Raw genomic sequence first — 24,562 nt, 5'->3', positions numbered from 1 at the left:
TTTGACTTACCCTTCCTCTCCAAGATCAGGTTTGTGGCTGATAAATTGGTTTCTGAAATGCAGTCTCACACACTTCTATTGAGTAAGCTTTCTTCTCTGCAGGACACTTACATACTGTACCTTTAAGTACCCAAATCAATTTAATTAAATTTCATTACAAGCACTAGAGCTGAAACAAACTAATGAAAGCAGCCATCACGTCAGGTGCTATTTATCTCAGCATCAAATTGAAAATACTCCCTTAAGGCTCTTAAAAATTAGTTTCAATATTTAACACTAATAGCTTTTGGAATTGTTTATGGGGATAGTTGTAATGAATTTGTTACAAACAGTTTACCTTTCCAAGGGAAAGACCTTGTTTCTTGCAGCAGAGAAGAGCTAAATACATATAACTTAAAAGTACTCAGTTTTGGAATATTTGACATCTGTGAGCTGGCCATAACGTGCTGCAAAAACACCCTGAGGTTTTTCATACTGCACTGTGTTTTGTTTAGTCATGAGCACTGCCAAGTCACAACAGTATTTATGTTAGAGTTTACTGTTGACCTAACTCAGATTATTGAGCTAATCAGGCTTGCAGACTTTAAAGTGTGTAGCATATTTGTTTTGAAGACCAGTACTCTCAACAGTGAAAAAAACTAAGATTTTTAGGGAGAAGAGAGGCAGACATGCTACAGAGAAAAATGCTATTGCTAGCGTCCCAGCTGTAGCTGGATTTCATTCTCTTGTTGGTGAGCTGCTTTGCAATGCTATTGATAAGGAAGAAATGCTGACAGAGTGTAGACTGATATTCTTCCAAACAAGACTGGTGACACACACAGTTCCTCTGTAAGTCCATGTGAATTTCATGCACTTCCCACCAGAAAGTAGCTCTAGATATTAAAGCGAACAGTGCAGAGAGAGGATAGAGTGGAGAACAGGAGGAAACAGTAGCCTGGGTCACTTTTTTTCTGATTAAAAGAAAAATAAAAGGTAATTAAGCTGCTTAATACATATAAAGTTTGCACTGTAAATTTGTATCAGCTTATGCTGGTGCTTCCTACAGTCACTTTCTTAAGGGTTTGTAGCAACTCATAGTGCTCTTGTTTCTTATGTGGATATGGTATAAAAATTCCAAGCTTGTATTCATGACTGTAATAATTCTTATTTTGTAATGTCTCTAAGCATTCAGCAAAAGAATGAATAATGGATAATGATTCATATTCAAATGGATAATTTGAAATAAGAATTATCTTTAAAGGGTGGAACACTGAAACAGGGGCTTTGTGCACCACCTTTTTAAAGGGACGGGCCCTCCTGTTAAGAGTTTTTTGTGAACTTCTTAATAGTTCCCTTTGCAGACAATGGTAGAGAGGCTCAGGCTACTGCATAGTCTCCATCACACACCACAATCTCCGTCTCTTGATCATCCCAATAAAAGGATGCTGTGTGAGTGCTGTGCCTCACTGGTCAGGGACCTATTTGCAGGAAACAAGAATGCAAAAGGATATTGTGCACTGCTATATGTGCTTCCAGATCCATGGAGCTCAAAGCACTTCTGAGTTGCACTGTGTAAGCGTGGCTGATGGCTCTTTATTTTGCAGGTGGACAGAGATAGCCTGTTCCTTCTTCTTTTATCAGATCTATGGTCGATTCTCTTGCTATCTTCTGCTTCAGCAGAGGAGTCTGCTTAAAAGAAATAATAGTCAGAAAACTATAACTCAGCCAATTATTGAGGTCACCTTTCTTGCAAGAACTTAAGACCTCAGAGAATGAAAAAGGGAAACGTTTTTCCACAGCAGGATAAGGCTGTGGGCTTCTCAAGTTTGCTTCTTCATCCTTACAGTAAAAATGTATCATGTAAGTTATTGTTAACGGAAGATGTGAAAATGACACAGATATTTTTCTTACAGTTTTAGTGCTTGGATAAGATGATTGGACTCAAGCTATTCATTATAGTTTCTAACAGTTGTTTTTAAAAAATATTGAAAAGATTCTAATAATTTCCAACGCTATTCAACAATAAGAATGGAGGACTTTACAGATGTTATTAGTATTATATTCTCATTGATCCTCCTTCTTGGTTGGAGAACCTGGCCTGTGCAGATGTGGCCTCTTGGAAATGAAAGATCAGATATGGAAATTTGTGTCTTAAGAGAATAGTCTTAAAGACTGTTCTTCTAAAAAAATCTATATTTGTGTATATATATATTTTTTTTTTATTAATTAATTTTTCATTCCTCATGTTTTATTATGAGACTGCTATGAAATATAAGATGCAGTTCAGGGAGATGTCATTAAAATGGCTGACTGCAGTGGACAGACTCTTACTATCTATTTTAAAGAAAATAATAATCACACTACAAAGCCATGGCTTACATTTCCCTCTTTTCTTTTCAACTTATGACTAAGAAACATGCATGTTTATACAAGGACTGCTCTAAAAGTAATGCCTCCTGTTTTATTATTGTGGCCCACAACATCAGAGGTGGATATTGGTAGTATGGCAGTAGACACTGAACCTTCCCAACAATATTCCATTCCATTTTGCTGCCATATGACAGATGGTAGCAGAGGGGCAGTCTGACAGAATGTCATCTGACATGGAAGTGCGTCTGAAGCAAAGGTGTGGAACTGAATTGTAAAAATGGCACCCACTGATATCATAGATGCTTACTGAACATTTGTGGAGACCAACCACCAGATGTGAGCACAGCAAGGTGCTGTGTTTCAGCAGTAGTGACACCATTATGAATAACAAGCCACATTCTGAATGGCCATGCACAGCTGTCACAGCACTGAATGAAAAATGCCTTGATCAGCTCATCAGTGCAAACCAGGAAACCTGGTATGGAGCTGAATATCAGCTTCAGTACATTGGGAATGATGGTGGCAGTGTTGATGTATTACACATTTTGTACCAGATGGGTCACATGAATGCACACACAGGAAGAACGCCTTATTCAAGTTTGACCTATTGAAGCTGTGTGAGGCTGAAAGTGACAGTTTCCTGGATTGCATCGTTACTGGTGGTGAGACATGGTGCCACTACTATGGACTAGAGTCAGAACAGCAGTACATGGAGTGGTGATGTGAATTCCCCATGGAGGAAAATGTTCAAGACATAGCCCTTAGTGAGTAAAGTGATGCATGCTGTCTTTTGCACTAGGAAAGGGATGATCCTTTTGGATTTCCTGGAATCTAAACAAACCATCAATTCTTAATGCTACACTGTGCACTAACTAAACTGAAGGCTCAAACTTACAGGGCCAGCCCAGAGAAGGAAACAACCATTCCTTTGCAAGACGATAACACTAAGCCCCATATTAGTTTGGAGGCAGTAGAGCACATTGCTTCTCGTGGATGGACTGTGCTACCACACTCACCATATAGTCCAGATTTGGTGCCTACTGACTTCCATCTGTTTGAGATTATGAAGGATGTTATGATGCCATCATAGCAGCTTTGAAACAGTGGGTCACATCCATAGGTGCAGATTTTTACGAGTGCGGCATGCAGGCTCTTGTTCATCATTGACAAAAAGGCAGAGCTAATGGTAGTGACTGTTGAAAAATAGTGTTTTGTAGCTGAGAGCTTGCTCTGTTGATCACTGTTACTGTGCTGTTTGTATATGCTGTAGTTTGCCTGGAAACAAATAGGAGGCATTATTTTTGGAGTGACCTACATAGAAATGCATTCTATAAGGAGTACAGATGTTCAGAACCTGTAGCTATGTGTCAAGTCTCTCTGTCCTATCAGAGCATTTCCCTCTGCATCAAATGTGAATGCCTTCCTTCCTCCTGCTGCTGTAAAAGAGACGTGTGTCACGCTCTTGCAAAGTTCTGTTTCTTGAAAGTGGAAAAGGTGTATTTGGGCCTTTCCCTGCTGCAGCTGGGAGAGCTGTGTGCCTGTAATGGGCCCAGAGGCAAATAAAGGCCTTGGGCAAAAGCTGAGGAGGGAGGAGTGGGCCTCAGGGCTGGGGGTCAAGTGCAGCGCAGGGAAATGCCCTTCTCTGCACTCAGGTAGAGTTAGTTCTCTGTAAGTATGAGCAGAATTCCTGCTGGTTGTGGGGGTGGGTGGGGTTGCAATATAGTTTTTGCCTATATACAGCATTTCACTGCAAAGCTGTGTATAGCGCCATGCAAGTTGCTTGACTTGATATCCACAAAGCATAGGGTTTGTAAAAGCCCTTAAGCCCAAGACCAGGCAGGATCGACTTGTGTTATAGATTTAGGTTTAAAACTAAGTAGTGATAAAGGGGATTACTACATGAAAATCTTTTAAGGCATCTGAAATGTTGTAGTTTAATAAGAGTAGCAGTAAAATTCCATTTATTCCGTCATGATATTTTCAAGCTATAAAGCTAATTGTTTAGGAGCATTATCTTCTGTTATAATAATGCAGTAATAAACTGTGAAGGAATTAACTCATCTTATTTCTGAGGTAGCTGTTTCTAACATTTCTATTGCTTTGTTTCTTTATTTAAAAACATGCATCACCATTACCACAGTACTTTACAGAAATCACTGCATTTTAAAGCTGTTCTTTTTGTGTGTCAGTACAGTCAATACATTGAATCCTGCACCACTGAGAGTATTTGTCACCCAACCACTGGAAAAAAAAGAGAGTAACCTATTTGTGTATAAGTAGTAAAAATATAGAATATGTAGGAAAATGCTCTGTACTTAATAATGAAGAATAGCGAGGAAAAACACCATATGCTGTTTTCTGATTGCTGTCATAATGTTTGATGTTGCAGGATGGATGGTCACAGTATCACTTTGTAGCCTCATCTTCAACGATAGAAAGAGATCGGCAAAGACCGTACTCTTCATCACGCACGCCCTCCATCTCTCCCGTGCGCATGTCTCCTAACAACCGCTCAGGTAAGAGCAGGCAATTACAAAAGTAAATGCTGAAATAATCAATTACTGTCATTTTCCTCCTTTAAGCAGTGTCCGATCTGTTATTAACAATAATGGAAGGGTGCAAGATACAGTCTTTGCTCATATCTGAACTATTTATTTAAAACAGGAATGACTTTACTTTGCAGGACACTTCATAACGTTCTACACCAGAGGGATTGCTCAACTTTTTTGTTATGAGTTGCTATGCAGTGTTTCTCTGATTTAGATTAGATGACTAGATCTCAAGAACAATTACATCTACTGTTAGCACAAGGAAATTCTGCTACTTCTTGCTAGTCATGAAATCTCTTATGTTGTTGTGGCAGAAGTTGAAAGATCCACATTATTTCTGTCAGCTTTTATTCTGATTGTATGTGCATGTGTGTATATGTACATAAATGTGCATATGCTTGCATGTACAAGTAGCAAGTTTAAAGAAAGTTTGGCTACATGTTGTCGTGTAATATTGGTGGCACATTTAGAACCGCTGTCATTAATTCTGTATGATCTCTGCAATGAGTTAATGTAAGTAAGGCAACTCATAATGAGGTGTTAATTTATTTTTCTACTCAGTAATCTAGGCATTTTTTCATCAGGTAAAATGTATCCTGTCTAAGTAAAACAGGCTCAGTAATGGTATTATAAGAAAAAACAGTTAAAACACTCAAACTTTCTGTGTGCATTTTACTACTTGTTCGATCAAATCCTGCCATTACATAGGTATACCAGTAGTCTAAGATTAAAATTTTCCAAGCTGGTTATTGCCATCAGCATCATACAGTAGTTGTATCTCTAAGAAAATAGCTGTGTTAATGATCTATGAGCTGTACCTTAGTCCTGCCAAGAAACCACTGAGGAAGTTTGAAAATGTGGCCGTAAGTGCACTCCAGTGAGAGTTCCTGTTCTTACTATTCCACCTGAATTTCTTCCATGACATGGTTGTAGGGCTTTGTAAAAAGAAAGCAAATGAAATCAACACTGATCTGTGAGACTATTTCACGCAATATTTTTGTGGGCAAGCCAGGGCAAGCTCGCAAACAGTCCAGAAGATGTTGCATGTGGTAGGTACAAAGCAGACTGAAAACCATTCTCAAATAGTGGATGTTACTTTCATTTTTTGTCAAAATGGAAGAATACTTTCCTTGGAGGTCTGCCTCGGGTCCAGTACATTTCAGTGGTTTTAATAATCACAGAATCACAGAATTATCAAGGTTGGAAAAGACCTAGAAGATCATCCAGTCCAACCATCACCAATACTTCCCAGCTAAATCATATTCCTCAATGCAACATCCAAACGTTTCTTGAACACTCCCATGGTCGGTGACTCCACCACCTCCCTGGGCAGTGCATTCCAATGCCTGACTACCCTTTCCGAGAAGTAATACTTCCTAATGTCCAGCCTGAACCTCCCCTGGCGCAGCTTGAAACCATTCTCTCTAATTCTATCACTGATTACACAAGAGAAGAGGCCGACCCCCAGCTCACCACAACCTCCCTTCAGGAAGTTATAGAGAGCTATAAGGTCTCCCCTGAGCCTCCTCTTCTCCAGGCTGAACAATCCCAGTTCCCTCAGCCTCTCCTCATAAGGCCTGTGCTCCAGACCCCTCACCAGCTTCGTAACCCTCCTCTGAACACGTTCCAGGGCCTCAATGTCTTTCTTGCAGTGAGGGGCCCAAAACTGAACACAGTACTCAAGGTGCAGCCGCACCAATGCCGAGTACAGGGGGACAATTACCTCCCTGTTCCTGGTAGTAACACTGTTTCTGATGCAAGCACACTGTTTTTGATGCAAAATAATAATAATAATGATCCTTCTAAAACACAGAGGATACCTGTTAACTTTGCAGGTGGCATAAATCTAGAAGAGACTCACTTTATGTGGGGAGCACTGTTAGAATTCATCCTTGTCCTGAGAAATTGGAGCTATTTTCTGAAAAGATCTTATCCCTTACGAATAAATTATAAGGGGAAATCTGGCTAGATGAAAGTGCATTAGGAACGACTTAGGGATTTTTGTCAGTTGCAAATGTGAATCAGGAGATGGAGAGATCAGAATATGAAGAAACACTGAATGGACTTCAATTGTTTAACTCAGAGACAAGTGAGAAGAGATGTGCATCAAGTCTTCAGACATGTAAGAGGCAGCTGCAAGGAGGCATGCTATGAACTTTCTCTACTTTCATAGAAGACAAATGAAAATAATGAGCAGCAAGGAGTCAGGCTAGACATCATTGAACATTTCCTAATGGCAGAGAAACAAAGCACAGTAATAGACTGCTTGGAGCAATTACCTGGTTTTTGTCATCAGAGATCTTTAGTTTCAGACAAAAATGTGTCAAGAATTATTTTGGTATAGTGTCTTCTACCTTGGGGTAAAAAGTTGAAGTAGATGAACTCATAATGTCCCATTCATCCCTAGGACTTATTTGTGCAGTGCTTTTAACAAGCTTGAAGAGTTCTGTCTTTTTGTGTGTTCTTTAAAAATAATAAAAGAAAAACTTGCTATTACTTCTTAGTCTAATGTAAAGTAATGAAAGTATGTCTGCTTTCAATAAGAACTCTGGAGGAGGGCAGTTCCAGATGTTAACACTTTCCAAAAAGCCACTGTTTTAACATGCAAGGAGAGGTACAGTTTCCACAGGGAACAGAGAGAGATGTTCTTTTCCTCATCAATCAGCTTTATTCAAAACACCAGATTGTGACAAGTATTACTAGAGTATGGGAAACAAAAGGCAAGCAGTTGTTAGTTACCTTTTCAAGGTTTGCATCTTGTTTTGTGCCCTGCTTAAGTCAGGCTCCCATTAGCCGATTTGGTAATACAATGTCATGTCATGTTTCTTCGTAGTTAATACTTTTATCACCTTTAGAATTACATCACTATTGACAGGCAACTTAAAAGCAATCCCCAGTTTTGATGGCTTCATAAGAAAGCCATCTGTCCCACGTCTGCTGTGTAATTTCAGAGAAGAGACATTGTTATTGCTCTGGAGATTATTTGATCATATTGAATATCTGGGTGACAGCCAGGAAGCATGTGGAAACAAGCACCACAAGTTCAGTTATTTTTTTGCCACTATGCTTTTACGAGGCTCCGGGATGTTCTGCTACTAACATCATACTACTTTCCCTCTCCTCCCCTCCCCAGCAGGGGAAGTGCCTTCTGTCTACCCACATCTGAATCAAAAGATCATCAAAATTAGTTTATTTGACATCTGTTATTTTTCTCCCTGCTTTTCTCTTTTTCCTTTCATAGCATCCTGAACTGTGAGCCTTTGTGATCAACACCACTCATCACCTTCACATTCCTCAGTGTCTAAGAATCACATACAAGCCTAGTTCTCTTAGTCGTCTTTCACTTCCCCACTTTTAGCCAGTGCAAGTTTCAGTCAGACTCTTATTGGCTGTTGAAGCTCAGTCAGTCGTGAAACAGCCCTACGAGCCAGCTACTCCCATAACATTGCCTCCCAGCCTCCTTCTTTCTCAGCCTCTAAAGACTTGCAGAGTTTCACAGCATGTGATGAAAGAAATTTTGTTTTAATGCCAGTTGTTTGTGCTTAGACAGTTAATGGCAGAGAAATTCTTTGAGTTACTTTTAGGTGTTAGGTACTCTTTCTTGTATGTGTTCTATGAAAAAAAAAAAAAAAAACAAACAGCTTTATTTTCTTCCCTTCCCTTCCAGAGTTATTTCAAGGCTTGTTTATTTTCAACAGAGAAGGGAGGAAACCACTTTATCTCATTGTATAAGGATTTTTCTACTCAGTTGAAAGTTAAGGGTCTTTTAAACAGAAAAGAATTGACCATTATAAGGAAAAAAAAAAAGAGAGAGAGAAGTAGCTAGACTGGAAAGTTTTGACACATTAAAGAAATTGAAAAGCTATGGGAAATTTGTTTATTATTATTATTATTATTTCTGTTGTATTTTTTCATAATGATCATCTTAAATGTTGAGTGTGAGTGAAAAGAGAAAATGATGTTTGGAATTGATAGTCCTGTTAAATGTATTTGTCCTGAATTTAAAATAGCAACACTTCTTTCATAATGTTATAGTGTTTCTTCAAACAGCTGAACAGTGGTCTGGTAGCAAATATATACTTTACTATAATGTTTACTCTAGAGTTAAACTATACACTCAGTGATAATGTGGTGAGAAAAAATAAATCCATTTTTATGATCTAGCAAGTGCCCCAGCCTCACCTCGGGAAATGATCAGCCTAAAAGAAAGGAAAACAGACTATGAATCAACTGGAACAAACGCCACTTACCATGGAAGTAAGGGAGAACACACTTCAAGGAAAGACACCATGACAGGTGAGATTATGCTTACATAGCACATGTAAAAATCAGCTGTGATACATTACTGATTTTATAGGCTTGGCTGAAGAGTTGATCTGCTCTGGTTTATGCCAAAGTTTAGCAGCTTTGAGGAATAAAACTGAAAAAGTGCTTGATCTTAGTGAATTCAGTGCTCTGTGAAAATCATTTATGAAAGCCGTGATTCTTCATAACACAAGAGTCTCTAAAAGCATTTGTACATTTCTTTTTAATTCTGTTCTCTTTTCAGAAGGATGTGGGTAAATCCACCTTGTATTAACTGGTGCCGTTTCTGTGAGCATGACTATGGTTGAGTATGTGTGGAGGTCACTGATGCCTGTCTTTTGCAGGGAACGACTCTGTGGGACAAGTTAGTTGTTTTTATATGTCAGTAATACCTAGGAAATTCCCTAGCAGTTTGGAAAGTCTATCCTTATTACTTTCTCAACTAGGCTGATTTAAAATGCAACAATTTTCTTGGCATAAGTATGGTCATCTTTTGCAGGTTTCATTGAAGGTCTTTCTTCCTTAGTGAGCTCATTAACCTGTTAGCATTTCAGTTATTAAGAAACATTGACTACTTTGGCTAGTACTGTACCTCTTCTTTAGTTCTCCGTAAAATATGTGTCGATCGCTATCACCATTTCACAGGCTTATATAACCTCTGTTGCATATTATATTTATACTGTGCTGAGCATCATAGTGTCCTCTCCACCAAATCCTACCCTGTAAAAAATTTACATTGAGGAGTCATTCTGCACTTTTTTAATGCCTCTTGCTTTTTTCCATTCCCTCTGCAAAGGTCTTGCTCAGAGAATGCCAGAATGGGTTGGTTTGGGTTCTTAAGCTCACAGCGAAAGCAGAAACATGCTGATTAGATTTCAAGCCATCCATGCTAGTGTCTACTTTCAGGACATGGCACTACTCACACAGCATCTATTCTGCTATACACCATTGTGCAATCACAACCTAAAGGTTTTGAACTTGGGTGAAAATCTGATGCAGAATTAGGAAGAAAGTGGAAGTCTGAAGAAGAAGAATGACAGTGAAGAGCATGTGGAAACCACAGAACTGAATGTCCTGAATCACCTCTGCAGGATACTAATGAAACTAAAGAAAATTCAATCAAGGTACTGTATTTATAGTATCTGTACACTTTGGGTGTTTCATAGTCAGATGAGAGAAGTCTCTAGAACACTTCAGATGCTATTAATTGTGTGATTATAAAGGACAGGACTTCATTTTTTTTTCAGCACTTTCATGAAGAAGGAATCTGAATAATAACTGCAGAAACGTTAGTATTTCACCCTACCTGTGTCTGCAAATTTAGACAAGCAGATTATATTTGAAATATTTGAATATATATATTTGAATTCGTCACAAAAACGAATTTCCATGTGGAAAATCTTCCCTTGCACTGTTCATGTGCTTCCTTCCAGTTCATTACTTATTTTTTCATGTCTCTCTCCCCGCTTCATGTAAAAGTCTTTTTCCCCATCTTGTTTTATTTTACTGTTTACTGTAGTGCCCTTGCTATTTCTCTGCAGTTTTAGGAACATGAGGTTTGTGCTTTCCCAGCAAGCTTTGCCCCACTGTGCTTTTCTCATCCTGTTTTCATTTCATATCTGTTTGCATGTTTTGTATGTTCTTACTGATCTTTTGGGGTGGCTGTTAATAAGAACACTCGAGACTCTCAGCATCACGCTCAGCTATTGCTAATTTTTCTAACTGTTGAGCTGGATGAGAAAAATCAAAAACAATCAAACTGATAAGCTTTATAATGTTCATAATCTTGTATAGCCATCGTATGAGTGAATATGGAATTAACAAATCACTTTCTTTGTCTTTCAGATCACCAAATCTCTGCCCATTTGGTCAGAGCTCAAATTAAGCGTCATTTTAAGAACAGAAGAAAATGACAGAAGGAGTTGTACTGTCAACATTTGATGTGAAATTTGTGTAACATATCTGTAGCTGATTAAATAATAAAGATTTCATTAACAAACAATATGAAACTTATGAATTTAATTGTGAGACATTTTGGTCTTACTTCTGTGGTCTTATGTAAGTTTGCATTTCAATTCCTGTATTTCATTTTGTGCATCAAATAATGCATAGCAGTTAATAACTCTACAGTGCCTATGGGACTTAGAGAAATGTTTTTTCAAGTTCCACCTGGCATATACATATACTGAACTGCTCTTGTGTTTTGTGTTAAGCTGATATATTGCACAAAGCTTTCTTTAACTTATAGATTTATAGAGAGTGGAGAGCCACAGCGGTAGTCCCAATTTATCCACACCTGTCTCCATGCTCTTCTTCAAAGCTCTTCTCAGTTTATAGTTCAAAAATTTTATGACCTCTTGGCTAAGACTGAAATGAAGGTTTTTTGATGGATTTTTGAGGTAGAAATGCTGGCTTCCTGCCATTGTGGAGAGCTGTCAGGAAACCTCTGGGAAAAAAAAAAATGGAGAATCTGGAGAATCTATGAAGTAAACACTTTGGCTGAAAATGATAACTTATATTGATTTCACAAGGACAGCTAAAAAATAGGGGAACAATATCAAAGTTTCCATTGCCCTCCTCACTTCACAAGTTTATGATGCTGTGTATATTTACAGTCCATCTACTCCTTTCGGTAGAAAATAATAACCAATAATAAAATTTTATCACCTAAGGTATATTTTTAAGACAAAAACTATTCTTTTCATTTTTCTTTTTTTAAAGGAGCTATAAATGAATGTGGTAACGTTATTTACACCTTGGTATTCTCTTTCAGAACAGAGAAGATAAGCCTACTGTATACTATTATGGGACTTTGTTAGTACCCTTATTGAACCAGTATGTACATCACAATCTGCACCCTGTATCTTCACTTCCACCAGCAGAAATACCTCCTGGTTGATTTATTCTTTTGCTTGTCAGTAATCTTATCATCTGCACTGTTCTTATTTGAACTGACTTGCACATTCTGAACACAACTCCCAACTGTTAAAAAAGCTAGAGTTACCCTGGTGACTTGCACTTATTATTACTTTAAGAAACCACAATAAAACTGCAATCTTTTGACATGCCCTTTCACCGTAAGTGAAGGTGGCAGTGGTAATGACAGGCAGTGATCTCTGTTAAATGATATTTGTGAGGCACAGAAGCATTTTCCTTCACTGTCTTGAATTAAGAGTCCTGTTGATCATAGTAGGAAGAGCAGGTTAAGCAATGCCAGTTGTGGATGACTGCCTGCCCAATTGATCTTTCCTTTCTTGTGCCTGTCTGTTTGTGAGTGCAAAAGGTTAGCACCTTATTATTTCAAAGTGCCTGTAAATGTGTTCTGAATGGGTACGCTTAGGAGCTGGAAATTGAATGTTAAGCCAGGAATCAAGGGACTGGGATAAGTGGGGAGGGCTTCAATCAATGATAACTTTGTCACATAAACCACTGAGTGACATAATTCTCAGAGCTGCTGTAAAGCTTTGGAGAAGGTGGCTAAGGGAAACTTGTATTTTTTTGAAATCAATATCACCTTGAAAACTGGGGAAAATAATAAAGTACGGTATTTTTCTCTAATGTTCTTTACACAACACAACCACAAACTACTGCAGGCGTATCATCGTATTCACTTCAGAACTGTCACTATTTAGCCCAGTAAAAAGTACCTTCTCAGTACTGTCTTGTGCTGTTTAGGTACTGCATAAAATACAGACACATACACTCATCAATTCTGAAATCACTTTATCTGCCATGACTGTTCTCTCTGTAAGGAAACATGTTTGATGGAAAACCTCTGTCTACTACTCTTTGTACCTCCTTCCTTTGCCATGTTTTAAAAAGGGAATTATTTCATTAACTCTCTTTCTCTGTGATCATTTTACTGTGATGACACATGTAACATCAGATACTAGCCACCCAAATATTTTCCTTTCATCTGGCTCATCCTCTCCCTTCTTTCTTTTATATTCACCCTCTGCTTTTGGACAGCAAGAGTCAGCTGCTCACTGAAGCATGGCACAGCGGGAATGGAGTTCCCAGGAATGCCGCCTGCGTGTTCTGAAGCAGGTACTGGAGCGGGGCTGCATGCATTACTGGCAGCTACATTGCTTGGCTTACATTTCCTCCTGAGACAGAGTTATCTCATTCTATCAGCTAGACTAAGCCAAGCTTTCTTGTTTGTGAACTCTTGGCATTCATTTCAAAGCATCTGATGTCTCATTGTACTCCTTCTTATCACATTAAGAATAAAATACCACAGTTTGCTTGCATTTTGAACTTAAGAATTTGTATTCATTTGACTGCAATGAAATCAGCAATGCAGACCTTGCAGCTATTTCCATTATGCAGAGATTGTCCATTTCTTCCATCGTGGAATCTGTGATCTGGGAGACTGCAAGACTTTAATCTGGCCTGTGACATACAATAAATTTCACAGTACTGTGGTTGAGAGCTACACATCAACTCTGAACTGTTTCTGTTTATTAATAATTATGGCTAGTAGAGGCACACAGGTTCCTTGTGCTCTTTTATTTACCTATAAAAAGATGGAAAGGCCTTGGCCCTCCTAAAAGTCTCTCTGATTGCCTATGGAAACACTCTGAATTAGCATGTGTTCAGTCTGCTGTTCTTCTTCAGATTCTCCATAAAACTCTCGGATTTGCATCTTATGCTGTTCTTTATTCTTAACAAATGACTATGAATAGTATTGTACTTTCAGTCATTCCTGTCTGAAAACTTGCATGTATGGATCTTCAGTCCTGTTTATCTTAAGATTCATATTTTTTTGGGGAAAAAAAAAAAAAAAAAAAAAAAAAAAAGAGGTTACAAGAAGCTCTTTCCCATTTATGAAAGTCCAGCACATCATCATTTCCGTATTGTTCAAGCAAGCTTCTTCTAGCACATTGTGGGGCAAGCAGAGAAGTCAGAAAACCAGAATAATAAAAGATGGTACCGCCAAATTATCCGGCACTACTGAGTGCCACAGTGGCATGAGAAGCCCCTTACACAATAATGCTCTTGCATGCTCCTTGGCTCCTTCATCATCAAAGACTGTCAACAGGAATGAGAGTTTGAAGCACTAAGCAGAAGATGCAGCTGGAATTCATAAAAAATACTGAAATAACAACAGTCAAGCCTCACACATCAATCAAATTTGATGAAACAACTTGAACAGGGAGAACCTCCGTAGACTGGCACTTCTGTACTAACATCTATGAACTATCCAAGCAGTCATCATTTCCATCTGTTACCTGCACACAGGCAGAACCAGGAATACTTGCCACCAAAACGAATCAGCCACTGTCCATTACCAGAGCTTATATTCTTAGTTTCAAATAAAGGATCCCAGTGCACTACTTGGAGACCCCTGGATCTTTGCTCCATTTCTTACACAGGACTATGCTCTGTCTTAGTAACTGCATCCAGCACATCAAGAACTAAGAGTTTCTTCACCTCTACTAGCTAACAGTGAAAAAAATGGGGGGAGCGGGGCTGATTTTTTTCCAGGTAAAGGTCATCAACCCACCATATGGGTCCAGTCTTCATCCCATTTCAGGATCATCCTGGAGATCTTTAAGAACGCCACCTGTGATCATTGTAGTAACAACATGGAATAGCGCAACAACCTCTGTCAAAAAATCAGCATGGTGCCTGTAGCAGATGTGGAGATCAGAATGGGCACTTCACAATCAGCTTTGACTAAAGACCATGCCATTCCTTCCTTTCTCCTGACTGGGGAAGAATGGCAAAAGCAGTTTACTGTTCTGGGATCCATGCTAGCAGGTTGCCAAAGGAAGAAAAGAAAAAAGGTTACTTCTTCAGTAACTGTGATTCTTCTTGGTGATGTGACCAGCATGGATCCTACCGCCAGCTTTCACCTCTGCCCTTCAGTACTGCTCTCCAAGTTTTGAGCTGTAAAGGTACTATACCATCTCAGGTTTTATACAGTTGCACAGAGACACGAGAGAAGCTGAATGGGCTGAATGGGTTCCACTGATGCTCTGATTCACTGCTATTCACTGCTAGTTTTAAAATTGTTTTTTGAGCATATGCTCTTATAATGAGAGTCTCAGTGGCAGTTATCAAGTCATTGGTTCTAGTATCTGGAAAGTTAATAACACATATGTGTGCCTCCGGTGGCGCAGTGGTAGAATTGCCGCTTGCAACACCAGAGGCCCGGGGTTCGAATCCCCCTGTAGCGCAAGTGGCAGAAGTGCCGCTCTGCTACACAGAGGGCTCGAATCCCGGGAGTTGGACTCGATGATCTCTAAGGTCCCTTCCAACTCACACGATACTATGATACTATGATGATATCCAGCAAGCACAGTGTGCGCCACAACTACATAACATCTTTCAATCAATTTATATCAGATATGAGAAGTGCATACATTTCTGGTTCCATCAGCAAGCTGAGCTTCAGCTAGATACTCAAATCAAGGTGATCAGGGAAAGTTAAAGCCTTGCGGAGAAATCCGTGGTTATTAATGTGTTTCTTTAGGCGGGTACTCAGTAATCTTTGCAAAACAATACAATGTCATCCTTGTCTTCAGAATCACTTCTAATTTCAAACTTGTAGCTCGGTTTTGTGCATGCATTTTAGCAGTAAGGTATTTGAGAAGAAAATTAATGCAGTTCATGGACTTGAGACTATCTTGGCCAGACATGTTTGGTAAAACTGCTTACTTTTCACATTGCTCATCAGTTGTATGTAATCAATTTTCCCATGAATAATTTCACAGTATAACAGAAGCACTGTTGGATAAGTAATCCAGGACTTGGTGTAACATTCAACTGAACTGAAATGAGTTACATGTTTCTTAATCCCAATATTTACAGTTGTTACCTGTTTAATACATGTGTTATACAAAATCCCACATATAACCTGGAATATATTATTGAATGCTGTGTATGAAAATATTTTGTTGATTTATGTGTGATTGGTATGAAAATGATATAATACCTGTTACCATTAATGTGTTTACTACATACGTGTATGTACCCCAAAGCAAAGATTAATACCGTTAGTGGGAGAGGAAAAAAACAGAATACTGCTGATGCTTTTGAAGATTTTTGTGTAAGGGAAATGAGCACTATATGAGTATTAAATGAAGCCTTAAGAATTTATTTTGAGGCCAAAGAGGCACAACTGGTAAAACTGTTTTTCCTTCCGTTTCTCTTTCTCCAGCTCAGAACACTGGAATCTCAACTTTGTACAGAAATTCTTACGGTGCACCTGCTGAAGATATCAAACACAACCAGGTAAGTAAGTAGTCTAATATATATTCTAGCTGGCAAGACACCGGTGTAACCTTTTATGTGGAAACTATGACAAATATCACAAAGATTAAAAAATATAAGTTAGGATAAATGAGTCCAGATGCTGACCAGATTCTGGCAGTTCCACTGGTTTAAGGCAAGTTATTCTTCATGCTAATGCATAATTCAGCCCAAGTTTCAAAAATGTCCAACAGGTTATGACAACAGATGCACAAGAATCATTTAAAGGATTAAGGCCCTTCTCTCATAATGAAATCAAGAGCAGCCTGAGACCTGCATGCCTTTAAAGTTCAGGATATGTGATGCACACTGCAAAGGCCAAGCTAACACAACGGACACTTCTGCTTGGTAAAATACCTGGTGATGTCCTGTGCCAGTATACTTCGTGAAGTGCATTCACATCTGATGGCTTGAGTGTATCCACCATAAAACTGAAAGCTACTTCTGGCACTGTGTGGCTTACAGGCTAAGGCATTTTGTCAGCAACTTATGTACTGAACAAGCGTGGCATTGGGGCACCCTTGTGTCTCTTACAGGCAGATATTCATTCTCTGTATGTATGTGTAGAGTCACTGTTTTGCACAACTGTATCTTATACTGAACGATCACAGTTCCTGAATGTTTTCATAGCTTCCCTGTGCAATGTGCATCATTCTTCAAACAGAGATAGGAGTCCAAAAGCACTTAAGGAAAGCACTTTACATAGAAACATAGAATTGCTCTGGTTGGAAAAGACCTTAAAGATCATCAAGTCCAACCACAACCTGACCATCCTACCCAAATTTAGAGTAGCATCAGAAAAGTAAAAGAATATTTGGTGGAACTGATTAAAAAAATAAAAATAAGTCCTGAAAAATTTTACTAGATTACCTGAAATGTCAGTTTCAATGAATGTTATTTAAATTGGAATCCACAAACTTACAGCAAGTTTCAGATGCTGTGCTCCCATTTTCGCTGTATTGTTTTGGCTCTTTACTTAGGCAGTATTTCATGTGGTGTACCATGTTGTTTGTGTGCATTGCTTTAGTGCATGAAGGTATTTCTGCCTGTATTGTCTTCAAAGAGAAAAGTCCTTGTAATTAACACAGTGTTTAGGGAAAGGAGGAGTATGAGGCATTTTAACAGCCGGTGCAATCAGGCTGCAGTCATAAATCAACTAATTGATTTTTAAAATGAGAGCAAAAGAAAACCACCTCCTTTTCCACCATTTTTCCTCTTGTTTTCTCAAAGAAATGTAAGGTTCATGACTGATTTATCATGAGTAATGTTTCTATTTATAAGGGACCCCAAAATACTAATTTGGTCTTCTTTCTACTCAAAAATATGACCGGTATGTCTTTCTGGCTTATGAATAGGTTGCTTAGTATGTAATTTGTCTTGTGTGTCCAGATTGAGACACCTGTGTCTGAACATGTGGCGCTAGAAAAAAGCAATGCTAGAAATAGGAAATGAAGTTGTTGTGCTCCCTTTTGCCATTTTGATGTTGTGACCAGTGCTGTAAGGTCACTGGTTGAGCTGTTAAAGGCATTGAATGCTGACTGCCTTTTGCAAGTTATTCTTAGAGTCCCATACAGACATTTTGAAAGAATACCCATCATTTTGAGACACAGCAATGCAGTTGTGCCTGTCTTCTTGAAGGAAACTTGCAAAGTCATGCAGAGTCTGCAGGTTTTGCAAAAAGTCTTCTGATACTCACATTGGCTCACTGAAAAAGACAGCATTTGAGGACTGAAAGACCATGTCAATTGCAGTAACAGAGCCTGCCTAATCTTCATGGGTATGGCAGTGAGAGATAATGTGCCACCAAGATACTTGGCAAATGATTATAATTTTCAGATTTCAAGCAGTCCCAAATATCAAATCTGTCTGAAAAAAATGTAATGGCAAACTTACTTAGGTTAGGGGGTCCACCTGAGACTTTTTTCTGCATATCGTAAATATTTCAAGCTCAGGGCAACTTACTGGAATGTAACAACAACTCAAGAGTGCCAGCATGAAGCGTCAAGGCAGTGGTAAGAAATTGGTTCAACTTAACAGTAGCAGAAGAAAACATTTCAGGGCACTTAGTTTGAAATGCTCTTACAACAGTGCCCTGAAGACTATACTTGGTTCTTAACAGTGTCGTCACCCAGTCTCGTCTGTGGCAAAGGAAGTTGTGAAATGTTAAGTGTCTTTAGAGTGTGTACACTGTCCATTCAGATTCTTCCACACTGAATTTTTACCACCAATATTTGCACTGTGTAGCCGCAAAATACTCAGAAAGCTGTACACAGCTGATATTTACTCAAAGTTACTGTGAGCGGTACTGCTCAGAACCAGATTTTAATTACTTTTCAAATAAACCAGCATCTGTTAGCAGCAGTAAAATGAAATAATAAATGAAAGTGTAAAGCATATAATGACAAGGCAGAGCTGTGGAATTAATTCACTACTAAGTGCTACTTCGGGCATTGGTTAAGGTAATGACCAAGTTTCCATTTCCAGCATGGTGAACATAGAATGAGATTCACGCTTTCTTTACTCGTGCCCACAGAAAAGTGTATCTAAGAGGCACGGATATTGCTGTCTTTCAGGTTTCAACACAGCCAGTTCCACAGGAGCCCAGCAGAAAAGATTACGAACCATATCAGCCGTTTCAGAATTCAACCAGAAACTATGATGAGTCCTTCTTTGAGGACCAAGTGCATCATCGTCCACCTGCAAGTGAATACAACATGCACCTGGGACTAAAGTCAACTGGCAACTATGTCGACTTCTATTCAGCTGCTCGTCCCTATAGTGAACTTAACTATGAAACAAGCCACTATCCAGCCTCTCCCGACTCCTGGGTTTGAGACTTGGGCAGATACAAAAGCTCCAGGAACTGTGCATGTGCATGCATACCACAAGACATTTTTTTCCTGCAAATTTAGTTTGTTAAAGCCTGTTCCATAGGAAGGCCCAGATAACCAGTGTGGAAAAAAATTAAGAGATTTTTTTAGAAGGCTAAAAGAAATGAAAGTTAAACCTGGGAGTAATTAGAAAGAAATATATATGCTATATATATATTTTACAGCGTAGGACAACTTTAGTGTTGGCCAGTAGAGTCTTAAGTTCGTTGCTGTGTATTGAACGTGGCTGAAAGAAGGAGGGAGAATATGGCAGTGGATGTGGGTCAAGAGTTAAGCACAAGTAACTGAGCAGCGTACATACTTTATGGGGAACAGCTTCTCACACTTTGTTTAATATCCTCATTCATTGTGACTCTAGGCTTCAAGTTGCATTTGGGGTTTCCTCTGTACAGCAAGATGTTTCTTGCCTTTTGTTAATGCATTGTTGTAAAGTATTTGATGTACATTACAGATAAAAAAAAGAAAAAACCAAGTGCATTGTGTATATTACACCAATGCCGCAGTGTTTCTTCATCTATGGTTCTAAATATTGCTTCAATTTCAATTTTTGAAAGATGTATGAATTTCCAGTTTTTTGTTTTTCTTTTCCCCAGTGCGTTTTAACAAAAAAAGGAAAAAAAAAAAAAAAAGAAAAAAAAAAAGAAAAAAAAAAAAAACAAACAAAAAGGAATATTTAGCAGTATTGTTCGTTCTGATATGTGAATTTGTTTGTGGCAACTAAAAAAAAAAAAGGCATTCAGCAGTTTCTGACAATTAACATTCATCATTCCACACTCCTTGTCAACAAAGTGCTTTTTCACTGCCTAAAATTTTAGATGTAGATATTTGAAATAGATTTTTTTCATTTATACCAGTTTTCTTTATGATGATACAGTGTTAAAAGAAAATAAATTACAATTGATCTGTCATCCATATTTGCTAAGAATGTCTATTTCCAAGAATCTACCATACAAATATACATTCTTACTCATGTGTGTCCACGTATGCATAGTACTGTGTGTGTGTGTATGTGTTTGAGCGTGTGCGTTTGTGTGGTATAAGACCTATTTTCATCCAGTGTTTTCCTCGTTCCAGCTTCAGCTTTTGTTTGATTTTCAGTTTTTTTAAACAGTGGAAACTCCAGTATGTGCTTTCTCTTGCTCACTTTATTAACCATAGATAGCAGTTCAAAATTGTTAGGCCGCAGACTCGCAAAGGAAAGGGTTGTAGGATATTTTTCATTGAATCCTTCACCCTCAGGTGCCATTTCCTTTAAAATAGCATCTCTTGGTCTTCTCTCAAGGAAAGAAATGTCATTACTTTCCATCCACCAACCTGCAAGCGCTCAAAGAAGAGAGAGTTTGATCTTGCCATCTCCCTGGGGGGAATGGAAAAAAACAAGACCCAGCACACTAAGGCCTGGAGTCCCCAAACTTCAGGTTACAGAAGGGTCCAACTCCTGAACCATTAGGACAATCATTTACTTTAACCCATACCAAAAAGAAAACCCACCACCCAAGACACATTCCTCAAATATGAAAGATACTGACCATTTACGTGCATTTAAAACAAAACCATAAAATAAAATAAAATAAAATAAAATAAAATAAATAAAAAAAAAAAAGGAACAGAGACTTTTGTTTCACAAAATAAAAACAAAAACAAAATAGGAAAGGAAACTAGGCTGGGAGTCCTGAATAAAAACAAGAATCTAGCATTTCTTTCATTCAGCCAAGAGTTTGGCATACAGTTTCCACGGAATGAGGCCCGACACGAAAGGAGTAGTTGTAAATTGCTTAAATTGCAGTTAAGGAATTTGTTTTCGGTTGCAAACATTTCTGTGGTTAGTCAGTGTAATAGTCTCACCATCACCTGGCACACTTTGGCTGTGTGCAGGGGGAAAAAGTCTCTCACAACCCATTGCCTGCTCCGTAGGACGCAGACCAGAGTTGGTGCGGGCGGATGTTGTGACGTAGAATTGGTTTTCCGATAATCTAGGACTAGAGTTGAATCTTTTTTGGCAGCTTTTCCCGGTGTACGATATGTAACCTTATCTGCTCTTTGTAGTAAACGGGGAAAAAAAAAATCGCATGCAAAAAACATTTTTAAAACATTTAAAAAAGGGTGGGTGGGAGGGGCACAGTGGGCCAGATGTATAGTGAGGTAGATGAAAATATTATTCATAGTTTTGGACACAGGTTGTTTATATTTTATTTATTACATTGATTTTAATAAGATAAGTGACATTTGCAGTGCTCTTTTGAACAAAGCACATTTTCCGTATAAAAGCTTTTTTTTAATAAAGAATGTCACTCTCAACTTGAAGTTGTTCTTGCCTGTCTGATAACCACCAGATCCGTGCAGGCCTCCAGCCGCAGGACTGCAAACAGGCCGAAGGGACCCGTGGTTCTAGCTGAAGTTCTTTAGACGGAAAGTTATTGCAAGTTGGATTTATTTCCATTCTTCAAACTACTTAAATGCCCACATTGCCCCCTTGCAGCTCCTCTCAGAAAATTAACTGCAGTCAAATGTTGACCATTGCTCCAGTGAAAACATTTTGGACCGATGAAGTGGCATAAAATACCTTTTGTCTATAGTTTGTGTTGCTTTGTTTCCATTCTTCTGTAGTGGCAAGTGCTCCGACTACTGTTGTTCACTCTTGCTGTACTGCGTTTTGAGAAGGTGTGGAATTACCCGGCTTCTCTTCCAGGCTTGGAAATCCAACACTGCTGCCATACTGAGCAGGTTATATCATGATGCATTCTCTTTAGTACTGAGGAAAGTATCATTACCTATTGCTGTTCCCTTCATTCTTGTACTAGATAAAACACAGAAATAGAGAAGAAACCAAACTGTTCCAAAAAATGTATAAAATGCAATTGATGTACTGTCAAATGTCAGACTATTTTTTTTTAACAAGCTTCGTATTAGAATCTTGATCAGCTGTGTAGACCTATATAAATCTCACTGTTTTATTAAATGCTGTTTATGGTCTGGAAGGAATGGTTAACCTATCTCAAGATTAACAAATTTGCACTAACATGAGCAATATTGATTTGAAAAAATAATATGAATTCAATATTTAAATGATAAACTATGATTTTAAAGGTATATTAACACTGAAAGTACATTTTGACAAATAACATATTTAAGCCCAAAATATAAGTGGTTATGTCAAATAACACAAAAAGAACTATAACGATATAGAGTGAGAAAAAAAAATGTGTTTCACTGTACATGTTGCTAACATGTACAAAGACAAACTCATATTGACATATTTTCTATTAATAAATCCTACTGTATTGTGGAGAATTGCTGGTCATAGTGCAATATGTTTACAATCAGAATTTGTCTCCATACATTGATTCCCAGCTTCATATGTCCCAACAACTCCTCTGCAAGTCACTTGTTTTAAAAATTAATTGAATATTAATCATCTGCCAACATCATTCACCTCTGCTTCCCCCCAGATCAGGGACAAATGCAAGCAAGCAAGCAAGCAAAGGGGAAAGGCATTTTTGAGAACAGTGTCAACACCCTATTCACCCCCAGTTGAGGCTTTGAGCTGTGGCACTTAAGGACATTGGATGGGAGCATTGTAAAAAATACAAGTTGGCCCCAGTGCTATGTAGCCTATGGTCAAGAAACTCAAAGAAGTACATTAAGTCACTTGTGCATGCCATACATGCAGCAGCTCAGAGATGAGTGTTTCCTGGGGCTAGCCTGCCTCAGACTGCAAAACCTGACAACACTTCTGCAGTCTAAGGCAGGCTTACAACCAAAATTGTGGGAGGTTTACAACCAAAATTAGGATGGCCGACTTGACACAGCATAGGCTGCTGTGCAAGGCCAAGTGTTGCAAGAGAGGCTTTTTCAGCTCCTCTGCCCATGTTACTCACCCTCTCCTGATGACAGAAAGAGTTCTCATCTGGGTGTTACTGCTGGTAGTGTAAGGACTGGGGAGAGGAGATGGTGGTGGTAATGGCAGCAGTCTGGGCTGGGGGAGGAAAAAACAAGGGGAATAAGCATACAGAAACACAGTTTGTACATGCAAACGTGCACACCCATAATGACACCTGAAATGGAGCCGTAGAGTGCGTCATGCACTGAGCTCATCAGATGTGGCTAATAACCTGAGTAGTCAATAGCAGCAGTGTGCTGGACACAAAGCTTTCTGCTAGTAAAGAGAAAGGTAATGAGAGGTTACCTCTAAGCACTTCTGTCTACACAGTTCTAAGCAAGAAGCCAAGAGAAGAGCATGCTGGGCACAAGGGCAGTACCACAGGCTGCTAGGATAGGAGGGGAATTACTCTTGGTCAAAGACTATGTGTCAAAAAAGAAACTAGATACCTTGAACAGAGGGAACTGCAAACCCCACCACCACCATCCTTTGTTACCATACTCAATGGCAGTGCCATCTTCCCAGCAGGTAGATGGATGGTGTGCACACAGGCACAAACCCATCAAGACCTTGGCTTTAAAAATCCCTTTATTGGGCAATAGCTGGTATATAGTTGTGCCTGATTCTAAGCTGGTGGAGAAGCTGTTCCCACCACTTGCAATTCAAAGCCCTGTGTTTTCTCGAGGCAGGTGAGATTAACAGATTCTAAAAGGCTGTCCTATGTGCACTGCTTCTTTTTCCAGAGGACTCTACAGTTCTTAAGCAGTGACCTAAAGCCACTCTAAGTGGGATATATGAGTTTCCTACTTGAACCAGTCTAAGAGGATCTAAATCTGCAGCTGCCACTGACGTACAGAAGGCACTGTTGGGGAAAAAAAACAGGAGATGAGCAGTGGCTGTCCCATCTGTTGACACACTTGTGTCACAAACACCTCCAGGATTAAGTCTCCTGAGGCCCAGGCCAAAGAGTCCATCCAGCACAAATACTTCAAGCTATTTCTTCTTCCCAGTGCTCCCCTGGGTTTTGCACTATCTTGACAGGACCACACCATTCAGACCTGCACACGACCCTCTACATGTCCCATGCGTGAGGATGGTGCTGGCCAGGCAAGACCCTCTTGCAAGACACCAAGATGATGTGTTACTCTTAAAACTGATTCACTTTCAAGATTACTTTTGTACTTTGAATGCAATTTTAATAGCAGCTTCCTTCCTCTGTACGCATTGGTTTCCCAGAAGACAGCACCTGCTAACCTCTTGTAAAGATGAAGCCTTTAGCTCAGAGCTCAGTTTAAAGCCCATAGAAGCCCCTGTAAGACTTACAGCAACTT

General features: G+C 39.0%; 1 protein-coding gene across 7 annotated transcripts in view; it reads left to right on the top strand.

Annotated features, from left to right (window-relative positions):
* The window catches only part of CTNND2 (catenin delta 2), a 607,871-nt gene extending 586,917 nt beyond the window's left edge, over positions 1 to 20,954 (top strand). For 4 of the 7 annotated variants that reach the window (XM_072330397.1, XM_072330394.1, XM_072330392.1 and 1 more), the window contains 5 exons: positions 4,739 to 4,865; positions 9,063 to 9,194; positions 13,173 to 13,250; positions 16,369 to 16,442; positions 19,034 to 20,954. In XM_072330397.1, the coding sequence (XP_072186498.1) occupies positions 4,739 to 4,865; positions 9,063 to 9,194; positions 13,173 to 13,250; positions 16,369 to 16,442; positions 19,034 to 19,294 (672 nt within the window). In that variant the 3' untranslated portion in view covers positions 19,295 to 20,954. The remainder of the gene's footprint in view (positions 1 to 4,738; positions 4,866 to 9,062; positions 9,195 to 13,172; positions 13,251 to 16,368; positions 16,443 to 19,033) is intronic. The other 3 variants (XM_072330395.1, XM_072330393.1, XM_072330398.1) reach the window with 1 other exon arrangement.
* Positions 20,955 to 24,562: the final 3,608 nt, after the last annotated feature.

This window comes from Excalfactoria chinensis, chromosome 2 (assembly GCF_039878825.1).
Source record: "Excalfactoria chinensis isolate bCotChi1 chromosome 2, bCotChi1.hap2, whole genome shotgun sequence".
Lineage (NCBI taxonomy): Eukaryota > Metazoa > Chordata > Aves > Galliformes > Phasianidae > Excalfactoria > Excalfactoria chinensis.
This window is presented reverse-complemented; position numbering and strand designations above follow the sequence as displayed.